Source organism: Pan paniscus, chromosome 10 (genome assembly GCF_029289425.2).
Source record: "Pan paniscus chromosome 10, NHGRI_mPanPan1-v2.0_pri, whole genome shotgun sequence".
NCBI classification, from domain to species: Eukaryota; Metazoa; Chordata; class Mammalia; order Primates; family Hominidae; genus Pan; species Pan paniscus.
This window is the reverse complement of record NC_073259.2, coordinates 117503336-117520516: the sequence shown is the minus strand read 5'-3', so window position 1 is coordinate 117520516 and position 17181 is coordinate 117503336. Positions and strand designations below refer to the sequence as shown.

General features: G+C 46.3%; 2 protein-coding genes across 8 annotated transcripts in view; one reads left to right on the top strand and one right to left on the bottom strand.

The window, feature by feature from the left end:
- KCTD10 (potassium channel tetramerization domain containing 10) overlaps positions 1 to 4866 on the top strand; it is a 28738-nt gene extending 23872 nt beyond the window's left edge. For all 6 annotated transcript variants that reach the window (XM_003832507.6, XM_008957934.5, XM_055096098.1 and 3 more), the window contains one exon: positions 1684 to 4866. In XM_003832507.6, coding sequence (XP_003832555.1) covers positions 1684 to 1908 — 225 coding nt within the window. In that variant the 3' untranslated portion in view covers positions 1909 to 4866. The remainder of the gene's footprint in view (positions 1 to 1683) is intronic.
- Positions 4867 to 5385: 519 nt separating this feature from the next.
- The window catches only part of MYO1H (myosin IH), a 94319-nt gene continuing 82523 nt past the window's right edge, over positions 5386 to 17181 (bottom strand). The window contains exons 22-32 of one of the 2 annotated variants that reach the window (XM_055096092.2): positions 16714 to 16782; positions 14640 to 14724; positions 13451 to 13610; positions 12414 to 12497; positions 11533 to 11626; positions 10969 to 11024; positions 9862 to 9997; positions 9222 to 9292; positions 8976 to 9073; positions 7889 to 7988; positions 5386 to 6360 (exon numbers count right to left, since the gene is read on the bottom strand). In XM_055096092.2, the coding sequence (XP_054952067.1) occupies positions 6337 to 6360; positions 7889 to 7988; positions 8976 to 9073; positions 9222 to 9292; positions 9862 to 9997; positions 10969 to 11024; positions 11533 to 11626; positions 12414 to 12497; positions 13451 to 13610; positions 14640 to 14724; positions 16714 to 16782 (977 nt within the window). In that variant the 3' untranslated portion in view covers positions 5386 to 6336. The remainder of the gene's footprint in view (positions 6361 to 7888; positions 7989 to 8975; positions 9074 to 9221; positions 9293 to 9861; positions 9998 to 10968; positions 11025 to 11532; positions 11627 to 12413; positions 12498 to 13450; positions 13611 to 14639; positions 14725 to 16713; positions 16783 to 17181) is intronic. The other variant, XM_055096093.2, reaches the window with a different exon arrangement.

The window sequence follows — 17181 nt, the reverse complement described above, 5'->3', positions numbered from 1 at the left end:
CTGAGCATGGTGGCTCACACCTGTAATCCCGCACTTTGGGAGGCCAAAGCAGAAGGATTGCTTGAGTCCAGGAGTTTAAGACCAGCCTGGGCAACATAGCAACACCCCTGTCTCTACAAAAAATTTTTAAAAAAATAGCTGGGCATGGTGGTGTGTGCCTGTAGTCTAAACTACTTGGGAGGCTGAGGTGGGAGAATCATTTAAGCCCAGTAGTTCAAGACCAGCCTGGGCAACATAGCAACACACTCATCTCTACAAAAAAGTTAGTTGGGCATGGTGATGCATGCCTATAGTCTCAACTACTTGGGGAGGCTGAGGTGGGAGAATCATTTGAGCCTAGGCGTTCAAGGCTGCAGTGAGCTATGATGGTGCCACTGCACTCCAGCCTGGGTGACAGAGCAACACGCCCTCTCAAAACAAAAAAGAGAAAAGAAAGAGGCCCTTGGACTCCCATCCTGGCTCTGCCCCTAACCAGCTTCACAAACACAAGAACACGCCACTCCTGAACCTGGTCTGTGAATCAAGAAACAGTTGGGATCAGACCACGTGGTCTCTAAATCCCCTTGCTCCTTATTAAGCTCTAAAAATGAGAAGTCTTAAAATTTTAAAGCTTAATTAGCCAGATCCCATATCTTTAAAAAAAAAAAAAGGAAAGAAAACCAGGATTTCCTCCCAGCCTCTCTGCGTGTTAGACTCTGTTGGCCTCCCTGGCCACTAGAGACCTTCTGGAGGTCTGTCCTGGTGCCATTTCAGGGTTTCAGGCTGCATCAGTGCTGGCCGCAGCAAACAGTAAACTCACTGTTGGGCATTACTCCAAATTCTGTTGTTTCCCCCATCTGCCTGCCATGATTTACTTCTGAGTCCACAGTTAGCTGCTGTGTACATCCCATTCTGGCTTTGTAGTGTCACTGAGGAAGACGGGGTAGAGTGTGCCTGCTCCATTTTTCCCAGAACCGGAACCTCTGAATTCCACCCTGAAAGTGGAGTCTAGTCTGATCAAATGTGTGGGACCTGCTTATGTGGCCCTCTTCCTGTTCATCACACCTTAACCCTGAAGGGCAATGAGCAAACACAATGATTTGCCAAACAGCAGAAGGGCTCATGCCCATTTCGTGGGAGTCCCCAGCTGGACCATGTACAAAAAACTGCTTTAGAGACTGCTTTAAGGTGTGGAAGGACTTCTGTGCAAGGTTGCAGCTCTGTTAGGAGAAGCATATTAGCACTGACCTAAATGGCCATCCAAGTATGGTTAATTGCATTGTCGTATTTATAATTCCTTGATACAGAATGATCTCTAGGTTAAGTTAGGCACAAGAGGAAGACATGTACAACTCTGTGTGGTGGGCCACCTTGTGTGTTTTTTGAAGTGTGTGAATAAATATATGTATTAACATATTTACATGCACAGAATCTTTGAGAGGGTAAAATGATGAGAAACTGTACCTTTAAGAAGGGAAACTAGGGGCAGGGAGACCTGTTTCTCTGCATCCCCTTGATTTTCTGTGCATTTAGCACCACATGTAAGTGTTGCCATTGAAAATATCAGTTTATTTAAAAATAATACCGGTGGCCTTCAGCAGAATCCCAGGGGCCTGATTTAGCCTGGCGGCCCTGCTTAAAGTCCAGGTGTTGGCAGAGGGGGTGGGCCATAACTTACCTGCCCTGTATATTGTGGGAACACAGGTGGAGTTTCCCGAAGCCCGGATTTATGAGGAGACTCTGAACATTTTGCTGTATGAGGCCCAGGATGGCCGGGGACCTGACAATGCGCTCCTGGAGGCCACAGGCGGGGCGGCAGGGCGCTCCCACCACCTGGACGAGGACGAGGAGCGGGAGCGGGAGCGGATCGAGCGCGTGCGGAGGATCCACATCAAGCGCCCCGATGACCGGGCCCACCTCCACCAGTGAGCAGGCAAGAGACCGAGCCGCCCTCCTCTCACCGCCCCCCACTCCCTGCCGTGCTACACCCAGATCCTGTGCAGGCTGCCGGGCCCCTTCTGCTTCCCTTGGAGCCTGGAGATACTTTTGTAACAAGCCAGATGATTATTTTGGTATTGCTTGACAAAACAAATTGATTGTCTTGACCCAGGCGTATGACCCCTGTCGTTGAACAAGCTGTGTCTAAGATCTCTACTTTTCATGAGAATCTGAGACTCTTTGGAGCCAGGCTTTCTCGGTTCTCAGAGGAAAAGTATGAATGAGTGTGAAGTGTATGTGAGAACTTTTGTTTGCAATATTTATTTTTGTGGGTGTCGACTTCCTATATGGGCTTTTTGGGTGACACTCCCTTAAGGGTTCAGTTTGCCAATTCTGAGAGTTGTCCTGCAGTTGGAGGCCACCAGAGGTATCTGAGCTCCCTGCTTCTTATTTCATAATCCTCCAGCCCCAGCAGGTCCACTCCTGGTTCCTATGTGTTTGGCCTGGGCACAATCCCCACTGCTTTGCTAGATGTGCTTTCTGCCATGTGGCTTTGGGCCTATAGCTTGTTGATAATTGCAGCTTGTGGCAGTGGAAATGTGGCTGAATGAGCGTCTAAATCGTTGAGACCAGTGCAACTTTGGGTGCAAGGCTTTGTTTAGGGAGCAAGCCTTTTGCCACCTTGGGCTGGTCTTTGGCCTGGTGCTCACTGGGACCCCACATGTCTGCGTAGGAGCAGAACTTTCCATGGCAGTAAGTGTCCAGCTCTGTTTCTGGTTCTTTCCCCAACTCCAGCCCCTTCCAGTTGTTCTCCTGATTGACCCGACTCCACTCCAGGAAGGCCATCTGACCCTGTGACAGGCATAGCTCATAAACTACCCCTCCCTGGGATCCCGCTCCTCTTCAGCCTCCTTCCCCATGAAGCTGGGCTAACTTTCTAAGTCATTTTGCTTAGAAATTCAGTGTGGCCCATACCCTTTGTCCTCCCAGCCTGGCATCCAGGCAGGGACACCCTCACACCACCAACCCCAGGGAGCTTCCCTGCTATAAACACAGACCCTCTTGTCTTTGCCTCTGATTTTTACACAGTGTAGAGTGGCCAGCAGTGAACAGGTTGAGGATGTGCGGGTAGATAGATAACTTTGGGTCTGGTTTGTGTCTGTGTTCATGTTTGTTTAAGGGATATGTGTGACTGTGGGTGGGGACGTGCGCTTGTGGGGCACAGGTGGCCCCTGCTGGAGCCCGGCTGGGCGCAGCGCCTATGTAGGACGGGTGTTCTCAGTGACCTACCTCCCAGGCTCCTCTGCGCCTGCAAAGGAACAGGAGTGAGTTGTGACTGACAGGGGTGGTTGAGACTAGACTAGGTAGAGTAGTTACCAGGAGATGTGAATGTGCGTCAGGTGATGGATGGGTTTGTCAAGGGAATCGTTACCGTTTTATACCAAAGGTATTAACATGGGCAGCCTTTGACACATGTATTCCAAAAACGAGTTTATATTTTCAAACGGTTTTTACAGCTTAGACTTTGTACTTACTGCCCTGCCTGTGACAGTTGTATGCCTTCATTTTGTATCCAACAGCAAAGTCTACAATAAAACTTTAAAACAATCATGACTGAATGTCAAAATCGTGTATTGGGCAGATGCTTTTTAAACTGTCGTGTGAGAAACTTTTATATTAGGCCATTTGGATTTTATTAAGTGCTAAGGAAAGAGGGCTTACAAAATAATGTTTCGTAAATATTTTATACTGTTTGTTTAAGTGTTAAACACCAACCCTGTCTTTTGGGTTGAGCTTTTTTAGAAAGTCGAAGTGAATGTTGGCCAGGAAAATGGAAAAGCCATTGTATAAATTTTTTTTTTGAGGCGGAGTCTTGCTCTATTGGCCAGGCTGGAGTGTAGTGGCACCATCTCCACTTACCACAACTTGTGCCTCCTGGGTTCAAGCGATTCTGCTGCCTCAGCCTCCCGAGTAGCTGGGATTGCAGGCACCCATCAGCCCATGCCCAGCTAATTTTGTATTTTTAGTAGAGATGGGGTTTCACCATGTTGGCCAGGCTGGTCTTGAACTCCTGACCTTGTGATCCGACCACCTTGGCCTCCCAAAGTGCTGGGATTACAGGTGTGAGTCACCACGCCTGGCTGCATAGTGTTTTAAATGTTTGTGTGAAGAATGAGTTTGTGGAACAATTTGATTTGCTGTGGCCTCTATGCCTAATGAGCTAGTGTTTCTGGCAGCTCTCTCTACCCTCACTTTTTCTCCAACTTTGCACTTGTAGTTTTGAGTCTTTGTCTCTCTGGAATATGAACAGGTTTATAAAACATTCCATGGTGAACAATTCTGTCGGCTGCATTATAGCCATGAGTGAGTAGACAGCATTGGCTGGTCCAAGCTCTGTTATTGAGTATACAAGGAACTGATTTTTCTTATGTTAGCACTAAGGGCAAAAACCAATATTTATAATGTAAGCACTATCCAAGTAAAACATTGGCCCAAGATTTGGTAAAGAGTCAGATTTCATTGCAATGTAATAACTACAATTTTTTACAAATTGGAACAGCTTTGGTGTGTCGTAATCAAGGGGTTTTTTTTTGTTTGTTTCAAATAAGCCATCTGATTGTGGTGACTGGGGCCCATGTCCAAGACAATTCCTGGCATATTCTGTCACCCTCCCGTGGGGCGATCACTGTGCGGGGACCCCATTCCCCAGTTAAAGTGTGTCTCTGTACCTTACAACAGCGATTCAGGACCCAAGTGTGAACAACACTCAGCCCACCCTCTGGAGCGTGTGCTGTCTTTAGGGCTCTACCCAAAGTCACTGTAGCAGTTAAGTGTGTCATTAACCTTTCTGTCTCTTTGCGCCATAAAAAAATGCTCAAAGTTTTAGATGTAGCCACTGTATGTTGTGCAAACATCTGTCGACATGTAAAATAAAAGTCATAAAATGCTTCTGTTTTCTGGCTCTTTTCAGGCATGCCCGGCATAACCAGGCCGCTAAAATCGGTTTACAACAAAGGCAGGGCCCCCACGTTCTGCCTCAGCCCCTTAAAGTCGCTCCAGGTGGAAGGGAAAAGACGAGTCATGTTTCTGTAGTGTTTGTTTGAATTCAAACACCAAAAGGAAGTCTTGGGGTCAAAGGCTGCCTGGCTCATGAAAAAGTGAATCAGCTGGTGTTACCACTGATTTGCTATTATGGGGCAGAGGGCTTCAGTTCACCAAACCCAATCCCTTGACACATGTGAGTTCCATTTATTTAAAGCAAAATTCAAATTTCACAGCTTTAGGAAATTTCCTTTACTTAGTCTCAGACCATGCACAGTAAGTCATTGATAGGTTCTTGGAAGCTGAGACTTGAAGCAAAACCATGAGGCTAATGGATGTAAACAAGAGTTAAATTCCTACAGCATGTTGCTGGGCACAAAAACATCACCCAATTTCTAAATAAAGACCAAAGCACTTCTCATATTAAACTGTGAAATACATGAGCTACACGTATATTTAATTAAATCAAAAATAAGATCGTATTACCTAAGTTTTGGTGAATCGGTAAGTGATGGTGGTCACAGTGGTGGCCGCATAAATCAGTGAATAAACGCTTGCAAAGGTGAAAGTGTAAGGAGTCCTTCCCCAGTCACAAGCGTGGCAGGCTCGCTACACGCTTTTGCGCTGTGGCATTTACTGTCCATCTGTGTGCTCATATGCTTTATATACATTTTTATTTTACAATAAAATTTGTATTCATTCGTTCTCCAGCCTGCACGTTCAGGGTTGCAGATGGCCAGAGCCCAATCCCAGCAGCTCAGGGCAGAAGGCGGGACCCACCCTGGACAGGATGTCCTCGTCTCACGGGGCTCACGCACCCACACTCACTCAGACTGGGACCGCATAGACATGCCAGTGCACCTGACACACACACCTTGGGGAAGTGGGAGGAAACCAGAGCACCCAGAAGAAACCCAGAGACATGGGGAGAACATACAGACTCCACCCAGACAGTGGCCCTGCCCAGGAATCGGATGTCTTATCAACATATAATGAAATGTTATTTGAGAACTTGCTGTACACAGTATTTCATCATGTCTCAGGGCAACTTGACGGTAGAGAATCTTGCCCACCCTCTAATGACACGTTGGACTGCGCACTGAACATAGATCCTGTTGAGGGTGTTTAGAATTACGCCTTCGGGTGACCTGGGGTCTGCTTCCAGAAGGTGACATTTTAAATAAGGTGCCACGGGGCAGCTGAGGAGCTGGGATTAGGCTTAAGCCTAACGCCCCTCAGTTTCTTCAGATGTGATCTGTTAGTGCTGCGGGCCTGGTACCTTGAAGAGGTAGCTAACTGGATCCAATCCCCACTTCCCCTGTAGTTTCCACAGTTGGAGCAAAAATGGCGATGGTAGAGGTCAGACGTCATCCTCTATCAGGACTTCCTCCGGACTGACACCTGGGAGAGAGTCACACTTTGGTTTACAGCCCTTCCCCGCTCCCTTTGCGCAAAAGGAAACAGTTATCACCTCAACTGTCACCATTAGCAAGGTGGGTGTGGAGGGCCTGTGAGAAGCCAGCGCCACCTCCCGTGAGACAAGCCAGACTTAGAAACTGGCTCATCGAGGCCTGTCAGCCTCTTCAGCCAGAACCAGTCAGGGAGGAAGATGGACTCCGTGTGACTCCAGAGGAGAGAGACACAGTCTCTGGGGTGTCACTTTTAAGACAGCGTGTAAACTAAAAAGACACCTTATAGTCTTCGTCCAAAATGATCCTTATTTTAACTTGTCCCCAAAGGAGTTCATTGTGTCTAGAGGCAATTATTTTGTATCTACAAAATGATTTTATTTTTTTGAGACGGGAGTCTCACTCTATCGCCCAGGCTGGAGTGTAGTGGTGCGACCTCAGCTCACTGCAACCTCCGCCTCCTGCGTTCAAGCAATTCTCCTGCCTCAGCCTCCCTGAGTATCTGGAACTATAGGCATGTGCCACCATGCTCAACTAATTTTTGTATTTTTAGTAGAGACGGATTTCACCATGTTGGCCAGACTGGTCTCGAACTCCTGACCTCAGGTGATCTGCCCATCTCGGCCTCCCAAAGTGCTGGGATTATAGGCGTGAGCCACCGCGCCGGGCCTGCAAAATGACTTTATAGGTAAATCCACTTAAATGTGTATGAGACACTCCATGTTCACAGACCATTTTTTAATTAATTTGTATCAAAATTCTTCCTATAATACAAGATACATTTTAAAGATTCAGCTCCCTCTGCATTTAACATGTTGTTTTTCAGCAAAACTGGATCAAAACAAGCTCCGTGTACTAGCAGCCAGCGAGGACCACTGGGACCCTCAGCCCAGCATGGGCACAGTCAGGGAAGGCAGCGTACTTGTGTGCTCAGGCTAGACTTCTCCCTAACGTAGCCATGGTTCCCAAACCTCTGTGCTTGTTAGATCCGTTTTATACCAAAGGTATTAACATGGGCAGCCTTTGACACATGTATTCCAAAAAGCAACTTTATATTTTCTTACATATTTTTTACACATTTCTTACATATTTTTCTTACGTTTATATTTTCTTGCATCCTGAAGCCTAAGCCACACCTCCAACCAATTAAGTCTCAGTATCTGGGTGGGACACAAGCGCATTGATTTCCACGTGGAGGGAAGTTATGGATAGTTATGGATAACTGTAATAAGCGTAAAGCCTTTATCCAGTGAAAAGTTAGACTCTGCTATTTGGGAAGTGTCTCATGTCAGCTTCTGGTTCACTGACAAGGATGGTAAGCTTTTTTCTTTTCTCATTCAGTGTTTAGATGTGTATATCAATTTCTTCCTGTCTTACAGATGTAGAATTAGGAATAGAGGGCAGAAATGAACTATTAATAGCTTATGATTCCAGTCAATCTACAGGACTGAAATTGGTAGAACTTTAACTTATATTGTCATTTAAAACGGCTTACTTCCCTCCCAGAGACGGCCACTCACCACTGTTAATTGTCCATTTTTATTTTTATAGACTTGTTCTTCCGGTCCGGTGTCGAAAACTATTGTGCCTTCTTTTCCCGGACTAATAAAAAACTGTAAACTTAAAATACACAAAGTGACACATTACTGACATACTGTATTTTCTTCTCTCAACCTTTGGTCTGCAGAAGAAATTCACTTATTAAATTCTACTAGTTTCAAGATCAAATTCCTGTTTTATTACAGTATTTTATTGCATATTTGAGGAAAGGAAGAATGCTGTTGCCACAGCTGGGCAACTTACATGTTTCTGTAGTTACCGTGAGATCAAATGAGCACATTCAGTTCTTCAAAGGGCCAGTTGATGTCTATGGAACTACTTCCATATCACACTGAAACTCTGAGGGGCTGAGTATTCCCTCATGTACAGCAACACAATGACAACACATTTCAAAGCACTCAACTCTCTCTCCTTATTCCACCTACAAATGTGCTCTGGTTGTTAAAACTTGGAACAGCACAGGATGAGGGAAAAGAAACAGCTCTCCAGGATATCCTGCCTTCACTGACTTCATTTCTCTGAAGGCCAAGATCCCAGGGATGAAGACGGAAAAAAGTTACTTATGGGAAGGGGCGAAGATGTAACACTAGAGGCTTCTCACCCCTTACTGGTAGAGATGGTGCTTGATTATGTTTGGAAGCAGGAGGCAAGCAGGAGTGAAAACAATATTTGCATCTTCCCTGATCTGTAATTTTTTTTTTTTTTTTTTGAGACATTGTCTATCTCTGTTGCCCAGGCTGGAGTGCAGTGGTGTGATCTTGGCTCATTGCAACCTCCGCTTCCTGGGTTCAAGGGATTCTCGTGCCTCAGGCCTCCCAAGTAGCTGGGATTACAAGTGTGCACCACCAAACCCGGCTAATCTTTGTATTCTTAGTAGAAACGGGGTTTCACCATTTTGGCCAGGCTGGTCTTGAACTCCTAGCCTCAAGTTATCTGCTCACCTCAGCCTCCCAAAGTGCTGGGATTATAGGCATGAGCCACCACGCTCGGCCTTAATAAACATTTTAACATTGAATTACTTCCTGAGCTGAAGATGAAGCCACCTACCTTCCTTGAACAACATTGACAATGTTCTCCTTCTTAACCAGCATGACGAGTTTAGTAACTGCTTCAAACACGTGTCCACACTGCAAAACGGCATCCCCCTGGGGTGGGGAGGAGACAAGGCATAATTTCAGTATTCACAGCTTAAAGAAACAGACACTCCAATAGAGAAGTTTCATGGTGGTCAACTTAACATTTTGGCAGTGTATTGTTTCTGTCTTTTAGTAGAGACTGGTGGCTGTCAATTACCTTTTGCTTGCTGTCCTCTGGTGAAACATGAATGACTAAGATTCCATCACTCAGATTGCTAGTGGAGACACCTTAAGACAGATCCAGAGTTAGGAGCCAAGAACTAGAGAGCTTGACATTAGTACAGAGGAAGAAGAGATACACCCAGGGGCTGCCCAACACCACACTTCATTCTCCTAGCTGGGCCCAGAAGGATGAAGGGCATACTTTAGAAATCTTAGCCTGCTAGTGGGCTCTGATCACCGTGGAAGCAGACTATTGCCCAACCTGGGTACTTGAGTAAAGTGGTGCTATTAATATTTATGCCAGAATAAGAGTGCAGTCCAGGCTGGGCAATGCTAGGGGAGGAGGGCAGATGGTTTTGTTTTTTGTTTTTTGTTTTTTTTTTTGAGCCAGAGTCTCACTTTGCCGCCCAGGCTGGAGTGTGTGGCACAATCATAGCTCACTGCAGCTTCAAATTCCCAGGCTCAAGTGATCCTCCTGCCTCAGCCTTCCGAGTAGCTGAGACTACAGGTGTGCATCACTACCCCGGGGTTTATGGGCACCCTACACTTGTGTTTCCCATTTGGGAGCTTCATTACTGGGCTTTCCAGTAGTTGAGTCAACTCAGTGCATTGTTTTAAGATTGCCCACTTCTTACCTTTGAGAGCTGAGTACTCTATTTTCTGCTTGATTTTGGCAAGTTCCACCACGTAAGCTGCTTTCTGAGTAAGAATGAGTTGCCGCTGCCGTGCTTTGAAGCCTTTTCTGTCATATTTAATGACTGGGACACCATACTGCAAGGGGAAGGTGAGTTCGCCGGGGAAGGTGGGGCAGAGTACCGAGTTTCTTGCTACTCAGACCCCGGTAAAGTGATGTCAAGCATTTAGAAAAGCTCAAACAGATTTTGCGTGTATATATATGTGTGTGTGTTTCTGTGTGTGTGTGTGTATATATATATACACACATACATATGTACACATATATATACACATATATATGTGTATACACACACGCACACACACACATATATATTTTTCCTGGCTCTCTGCATGATGGGGATTTGGATCCCTAGCTCTGCCTACCTGCGTTGCCCTCTGAGGAAGTCAAGGCTATGGCTACCTGCCTTGCAGGTCTGCTCTGATGGTCAGAGATGAAAACTCTCACAGCCACAGTGTAATCCAATCCAGTCAAAGTGGCTTCTATTCCCCAGGGAACCAAAAAAAAAAAAAAAAAAAAGGGCAGAGCAGACACTGGCACACACGATCACCAGGGCTTCACCTGCTGCTGTGTGCCAGGCAGCAGCCTGAGCACCTCTCGCCCACCGACTCATTCCATCCTCTCAGTAAACCCATCATCCTCATTCACAGAAGATCAGAGGCACCAAGAGCTTAAGTGACCTGCCCAGGATCTCACGGCTGCTACGTTCAAAGCAAGTGTCAGTGCCCAGGCACTATGCCACACTGCCTCTCACCAATAAGGGGGTGTTTCGTGATTAAGTTCATGGCTACACTTCATTCAATTTTGTAGGAAAGCAAACCAAGACAGTTTCTAGGGTGACGGAGGGATCATGAGAACAGCAACCATTATCTAATCATCATTTGTTCCCCATCATCTTAGTTAATACCCAAAGCATCACAGTTGAGAGCCCCGGCTGCCCAGCTGCACCCCTGCATTTAAATAGTGTGCCCTTTATGGAGAAAGGGGACCCTGCTCTTAGACTCGATGAGGGAATCCTGTTTGAGACTGAGGACACACATCGCCTTACCTGGATTTTCTCATGGCTAATTAGCTGAAGCACTTTCGGATTAATGTCTCCTTCATCTAGAGAGGGAACCAGAAGGCCATGAATCATCACTAAAGTACCAATCTTGTGGAAAAGTCATTGGTATCTGCTAGTTTTGTTATGCATCTCTGTGCTAAGATCTCAGCTGGGGAAATAGCCATCAGGAAATGCTGCAGAGTTGAGCATCTGCCTTTGACTTATTTTTTTGGAGACAGAGTCTCACTCTGTCTCCCAGGCTGGAGTGCAGTGGCATGATCTCGGCTCACTGCATCCTCCGCCTCCTGGGTTCAAGCCATTCTCCTGCCTCTGCCTCCCAAGTAGTTGGGACTACAGGTGGACACCACCACGCCCTGCTAATATTTTGTATTTTAGTTGAGATGGGGTTTCGCCATGTTGGCCAGGCTGGTCTCGAACTCCTGAGCTCAGGCAATCCGCCCACCTCGGCCTCCCAAAGTGCTGAGATTATGGGCATGAGCCACCGCACCCCACCCTTTAACTCCTTTTAGAATTGGAAAGCCAAGTACATAGGCTGGAAAATGTACTTACCTATCCGACTGTTGACAAAGGGTTGATTTAAACTTTCTGTGTAGCCGTCTTTCCTTCCCCTGAAGATTTCACTTGTAACTACCTTTTGCTGCATCTGGTAATACACAATTGAAAGTATAAAAATGGTAGCCACAGGCTTCTTTGGGATAGAAGAGCTCTAGACCCATTGAGGTCACATCCTTTGCTGGATAAACTGTGGGAGCCTTGTTACCCTGGAGCATCCAAGTCAGAACACCTTCCTGGCTTTGGCCAAAATGCCCTGAAAGTCATATTGGTAGAGACTGGGTTGACATTTCTGCTCGTTCCCTTACTACCTTCCTGAAAGTGGATTTTCCAGAGTTCCCAGAGCAGTTTCTTGTAGATCAGGGATTGGGAAACCACAGCCTGCAGGCCAAACTCAGCCTGCTGTCCCTTTTTGTAAGTAACGTTCTATTGGGACAGAGCCATGCCATTCATGCACACGTTGTCCATGGCTGCTTTCTCACTGTAGCAGCAGAGTTGAGTAATTCCAACAGAGAAAGGCCACAAACCCTGAAATAGTTACTCTTCTAGCCCTTTACACAAAAGACCTGCAGGTTAGCACGGTGAAAAACAGATCTCCAGCAGAAAGGGGTCTACATTCTCTGCTCCGGAGGATGGATGGCAGGAGCCGTTGCGATTGTGTTCCCATGGTAACAAAGGGAGCCATGCTGATTACAGTAACAGCTGGCATTCATCCAGGGCTCTCTACGGGTCTACCTGCAATTATCTTGAACATTTCAAAGCATGGGACTAGCATGACCCCCACTTATAGGTGAAATGGTGGATGAGGAGGACTGACACTCAGGACCCACTCTTACACCCACCCCCACCACCGGCCACGGCAGACATCATGTCCCTACCATCGCTTTCCGCTCAGCTGTGATCCCGCGGCAGTACTTCTGCACCAGGTTCCTCACGCACATTTTCCTGAGCAGATCTGATGCCTGTGTGGAGAACACACTTCTTTCCACTTGCCTCACTCACTCCCTGTCTGGGGCTGTGGCGATCAAAATGAAGCTTTAAAAAAACACTGCTGAATTCAGTTTGATTTCAAGCACAGTGTTAATATTTTATATTTTATAGTCACAGCAGCTAACCTGATCCTCTCCCAACTTTTTGCTATTGCTTAACGAATGATTCTCAAACTTGAATATGTTTATGACTCACCTGCAGAACTGGCTATAATGAGATTCCTGGAGATTCTGACTCACTGGGTCCAAAGTGGAGCCCGGGACTCTTACAACAGCCCCGCCTCTAAGTTCCAGACACACAGGGTCCTCAGACCATCTCTTGAGGGATGCTATTCTAGGAAGGCTACGTCAGGAATAGAAATGATTCGAAAGTACTCTGTTGGCTGGACATGGTGACTCGCACCTGTAATCCCAGCACTTTGGGAGGCTGAGGCGGACAGATCATTTGAGGTCAGGAGTTCGAGACTAACCTGGCCAACATGGCAAAACCCCGTCTCTACTAAAAATACAAAAATTAGCCAGGCATGATGGCGGGCGCCTGTAATCCCAGTTATTCAGGGGGGCTGACACACCAGAATCACTTGAGCCTAGGAGGCGGAGGTTGCAGTGAGCCAAGATCGCGCCACTGCACTCTAGCCTGGGTGACAGAGCAAGACTCCATCTCAAAAAAAAAAAAAGAAGTGCTCGTTTAAACAACCTCCAGTGGCTTTATAATGCTACTAAGGACACTCCAGTGGCTTTATAATGCTACTAAGGACATCGCAAATTCTGAGGAGTTCAATTTCTTGTGCAGCATCCTTGGGAAGAAGGGCTTTGCCAGGGCAGCCCTTTCAAGCCAAAGGGAGGCAGCACAAAGACATACAAGAGTTAAGCTTCGTCAGTGCCCGTGTTACTTACAACACTGGAAATCCCAGATTAGTCCTTACGTTTTCCAAGATGCCAGGAGGCCTCAGCCAGCTCTTGTCCAGGACAGTCTTTGGAAGGTGATACCGGAGATTCAAGATGTAACTCTTCCGCACAAACACGATAAATTCCTCGTTGTCAGGACAGAGGGGTTTGTTGCGACTGATGAATCCTTTAATGAACCTAAAAAGGAAAATGTTTTCTTACTTTTCTGGACCATTTCTTCACCGAGATTTACATTCTCTTCCCCCTTCTTTGATTCAGAGGCGGCCAAAGTAGTAGAGGCTGTGGAGATGACCACATAGGCCAGAGGCCTGGAATGTAGGCCACAGGCCAAATCTGCCCCACATATATGTTCGATTTCACCCACACGGCCTTTTGTTTTGTTTTGAGGAGCTTTAAGTAGCTGCCAATTTTAAAAAGTTAGGAAGCAGGGCATAAAAGCCAGATTTCAAGGCTGGGCATGGTGGCTCATGCCTGTAATCCCAGCACTTTGGCAGGCTGAGGCAGGCGGATCATTTGAGGTCAAGAATTCGAGACTAGCCTGACCAACATGGTGAAACCCTGTCTCTACTAAAAATACAAAAAATTTAGCTGGGTGTGGTGGTGTGTGCCTGTAATCTCAGCTACTTGGAAGGCTGAGGCAGGAGAATCGCTTGAACCCAGAAGGCGGAGGTTGCAGTGAGCCGAGATCACACCATTGTACTCCAGCCTGGGCGACAGAGTGAGACTCCATCTCAAACAAAAAAACAAACAACAACAACAAAACCCCAAAAGCCAGATTTCAGCGTTCCTTGAAAATTCAAGCCATCTGGCTATATTTCCCCACAGCAGCAGTAAACTGGAATGGGCTAGTTACCGCCCCACCTTGAGGTAGACTGAGCGTTCCAGTTTGCTGCAGTCTCCACCATGCCCTGTTGTCTTATCCCAGCCCATGAGACTCACTCACTTTACCTGCCTGGCATCAGAAGGCATTTGACTTTGTGACTTTTGAGCCAGGCTAAGAGAAATTCCAAATACATTGAGTTGTGATCACCATCAAATTCAGCTCAGAGCAAAGGGATGGACCTGAATTCCTAATGGCATTCTGAAGGGAGTTTTTCCTTTCTGCACAAATCAAAAAATCACAAAGAACTCATCTACCTCCATGACCATCCCTGCAGGGTACCAGCGTTTAGTGACCTGTCCTCTCCGTTGTACCTGAGAACTTACTTTCTGATAATCCGCACGGCCCACTTTCTCCTTTGGATTGCCTTCCGAGCCAGGGCCCCACGCCAGTGGGCTTCCAGTTTGATGGCTGAAAGAGTTCACTGCTGGCATTAGAAGGTGAGCACAATCGTATGGAAATACAGAAGGCTTTTCCAGAAGGCTTTGTCCATTCAACAAACATCTGGACGCCCACCGCAGCACTCTGTTAGCCTCAGAGATGGAAGGTCGGATGAATGTCATCAGTTCTTACCTGGGAGTACTCAGGCAACAACTGAACCAGGGGGAGACAGAACAGAGGGGGCTATGGAAGGTTTCTAGGGAAGCCCTGAAATTACATGAGGGAGTCATTTTCCCAGGGTCTTTTTCAGCCACAGCAATGGCACTTGTGATGGTACAGATTAGTCTTACCACCATGTTTAGTCTCACTGGGGTTTACTTTTAGTGTCTACATTTAAAAATTGGGGTACACAAGCAAACTAGGGCACATAAAACTTAGGTTCTGGCTTATTTCCCAATTTTTTTTTTTTTTTTTTTTAGACAGAGCCTTGCTCTGTCACCCAAGCTGGAGTGCAATGGTGTGATCTTGGTTCACTGCAACCTCTGCTGCCTGGGTTCAAGCAATTCTCCCACCTCAGCCTCCCCAGTAGCTGGGATTACAGGTGTGCACCACCACGCCTAATTTTTTTTGTATTTTTAGTAGAGACGGGGTTTCGCCATGTTGGGCAGGCTGATCTCGAACTCCTGACCTCAGGTTATCTGCCCACGTCAGCCTCCCAAAGTGCTGAAATTACAGGTGTGAGCCACCATGCCTGGCCTGTTTCCCAATTTTTAAATGCTCTTCAGATTTTTTAAACGCTTTTCTTCGAATCCTCAGAACAGCATTGTTTCTATTACAAAGACAAGCAACTTGAATCAACCCAAACATCCATCAACAGAACAGCTAAGTTGTGGCATACTCATAGCTCAGAGGCTGGCCCACTACAGCCTGCCACTTGTTTATGTAAATAAAGTTTTATCTCTACACAGCCCTGTCCATTCATTTACATATTATCTAAAGCTACTTTCCTGCTACCATGGCAGACTTGAGTTACTGCGACGGAGACCATAAGACTCCCAAGTCTAAAATACTTCCTATAATGCTGACCTCTGCTGCTATAGTGGAATACTATGTAGCTATCAGCAAATGAATAACTAAATCTATGCACATCTCCTGGTTGAATTTCAAAATCAATTTGGAGTGCAAAAATGTCACCCAAAATACCAAGAGTATAGTTAAGTTTAAAACATGCTAAATTATAAATAGATTATTTAGAGATACACCCATAGATAGTGAAACTATTGAAGAAAAACAAGAGACTGATTAATGCAAAATTCAAGAGAGTGGTTACTCTCAAGAAATGTATGCGTGTGGGTGGGAGTGTTGTTTGAGAACATGACTGGGGAGGGACAAAAAAATGGAAGGGCTTCAAGGGTACTTGTATGTTTGAAACTTTTTCAAAAATTATTCTTTTATTTTTTTGAGACAGGGTCTCACTTTGTCACCCAGGCTGGAGTGCAGTGGTTCCATCGTGGCTCACTGCAACCTCCACCTCCTGGGCTCAAACAGTCCTCCTGCATCAGCCCTCCAAGTAGCTGGGACTACAGGCATTAACCACCATGCCTAGCTAATTTTTGGGTGTTTTGTTTTGTTTTGTTTTGTTTTGTTTTGGTAGAGACAGGGTTTCACCATGTTGCCAAGGCTGGTCTTGAACTCTTGAGCTCAAGTAATCCACGCGCCTCAGCCTCCCAAAGTGCTAGGATTATAGGTATGAGCCACCGCGACTGGCCCACAAAATTATTCTTTAAATGTACACATATTGTAGGACTAATAAAACATGCCTGTGGAACACATACAGGCCACTATGTTATAATCTCCAATCAATAAGGTAAAAATGAGAAGAGGCCCCAGAACTGGACCCCAAGATAGCACCACACAAGGTTTTAAGGATGAGCAGGGGGAGAGAACTCACAAATGTGCCCCCAGGTGCCAAGCAGATGAGAAAGGGAGCAAACTTCTTTGTTTCTATTTAATTCTTACCTGCTTGTCTTTTTTTCACGTATTCTCTCCTTCCTAGGCAGCGTTTGTAAGTGGCTTGGATTCTTGCAACTTAAAATAAAACAGACGTTTTGGTGAAATGGCTTTGCATTTGTGCCTCTTTGTGGTTGTGACCTCCGGGGGTGTTTGGGGGGCCGATGGAAGGGGGCATCAAAGGCCTGTGGTGTAGTGATGTTTCAGGAAGCTATTTCAGCACTGCAGACCTGAGAGCTGGCTGGTTACATGACGCCTGGCTCCCAGATGCTGCCCGGGAACTGGAGTTTCCTTCCTGCCTTTCCTTTTCCCAGGGCAAGGAACAGACCTAGTGCTACAAGCCCCCCAGTTCCATGTCAGGCATTAGATTTCATTCTCATACGCCACCCCACAAGGCAGGCATCATCAGCATGTTTTATAAATGGGCACGCAGGCTCAGACAGATGGTGAAGACGCTTGCCGGGCAACACAGCTAAG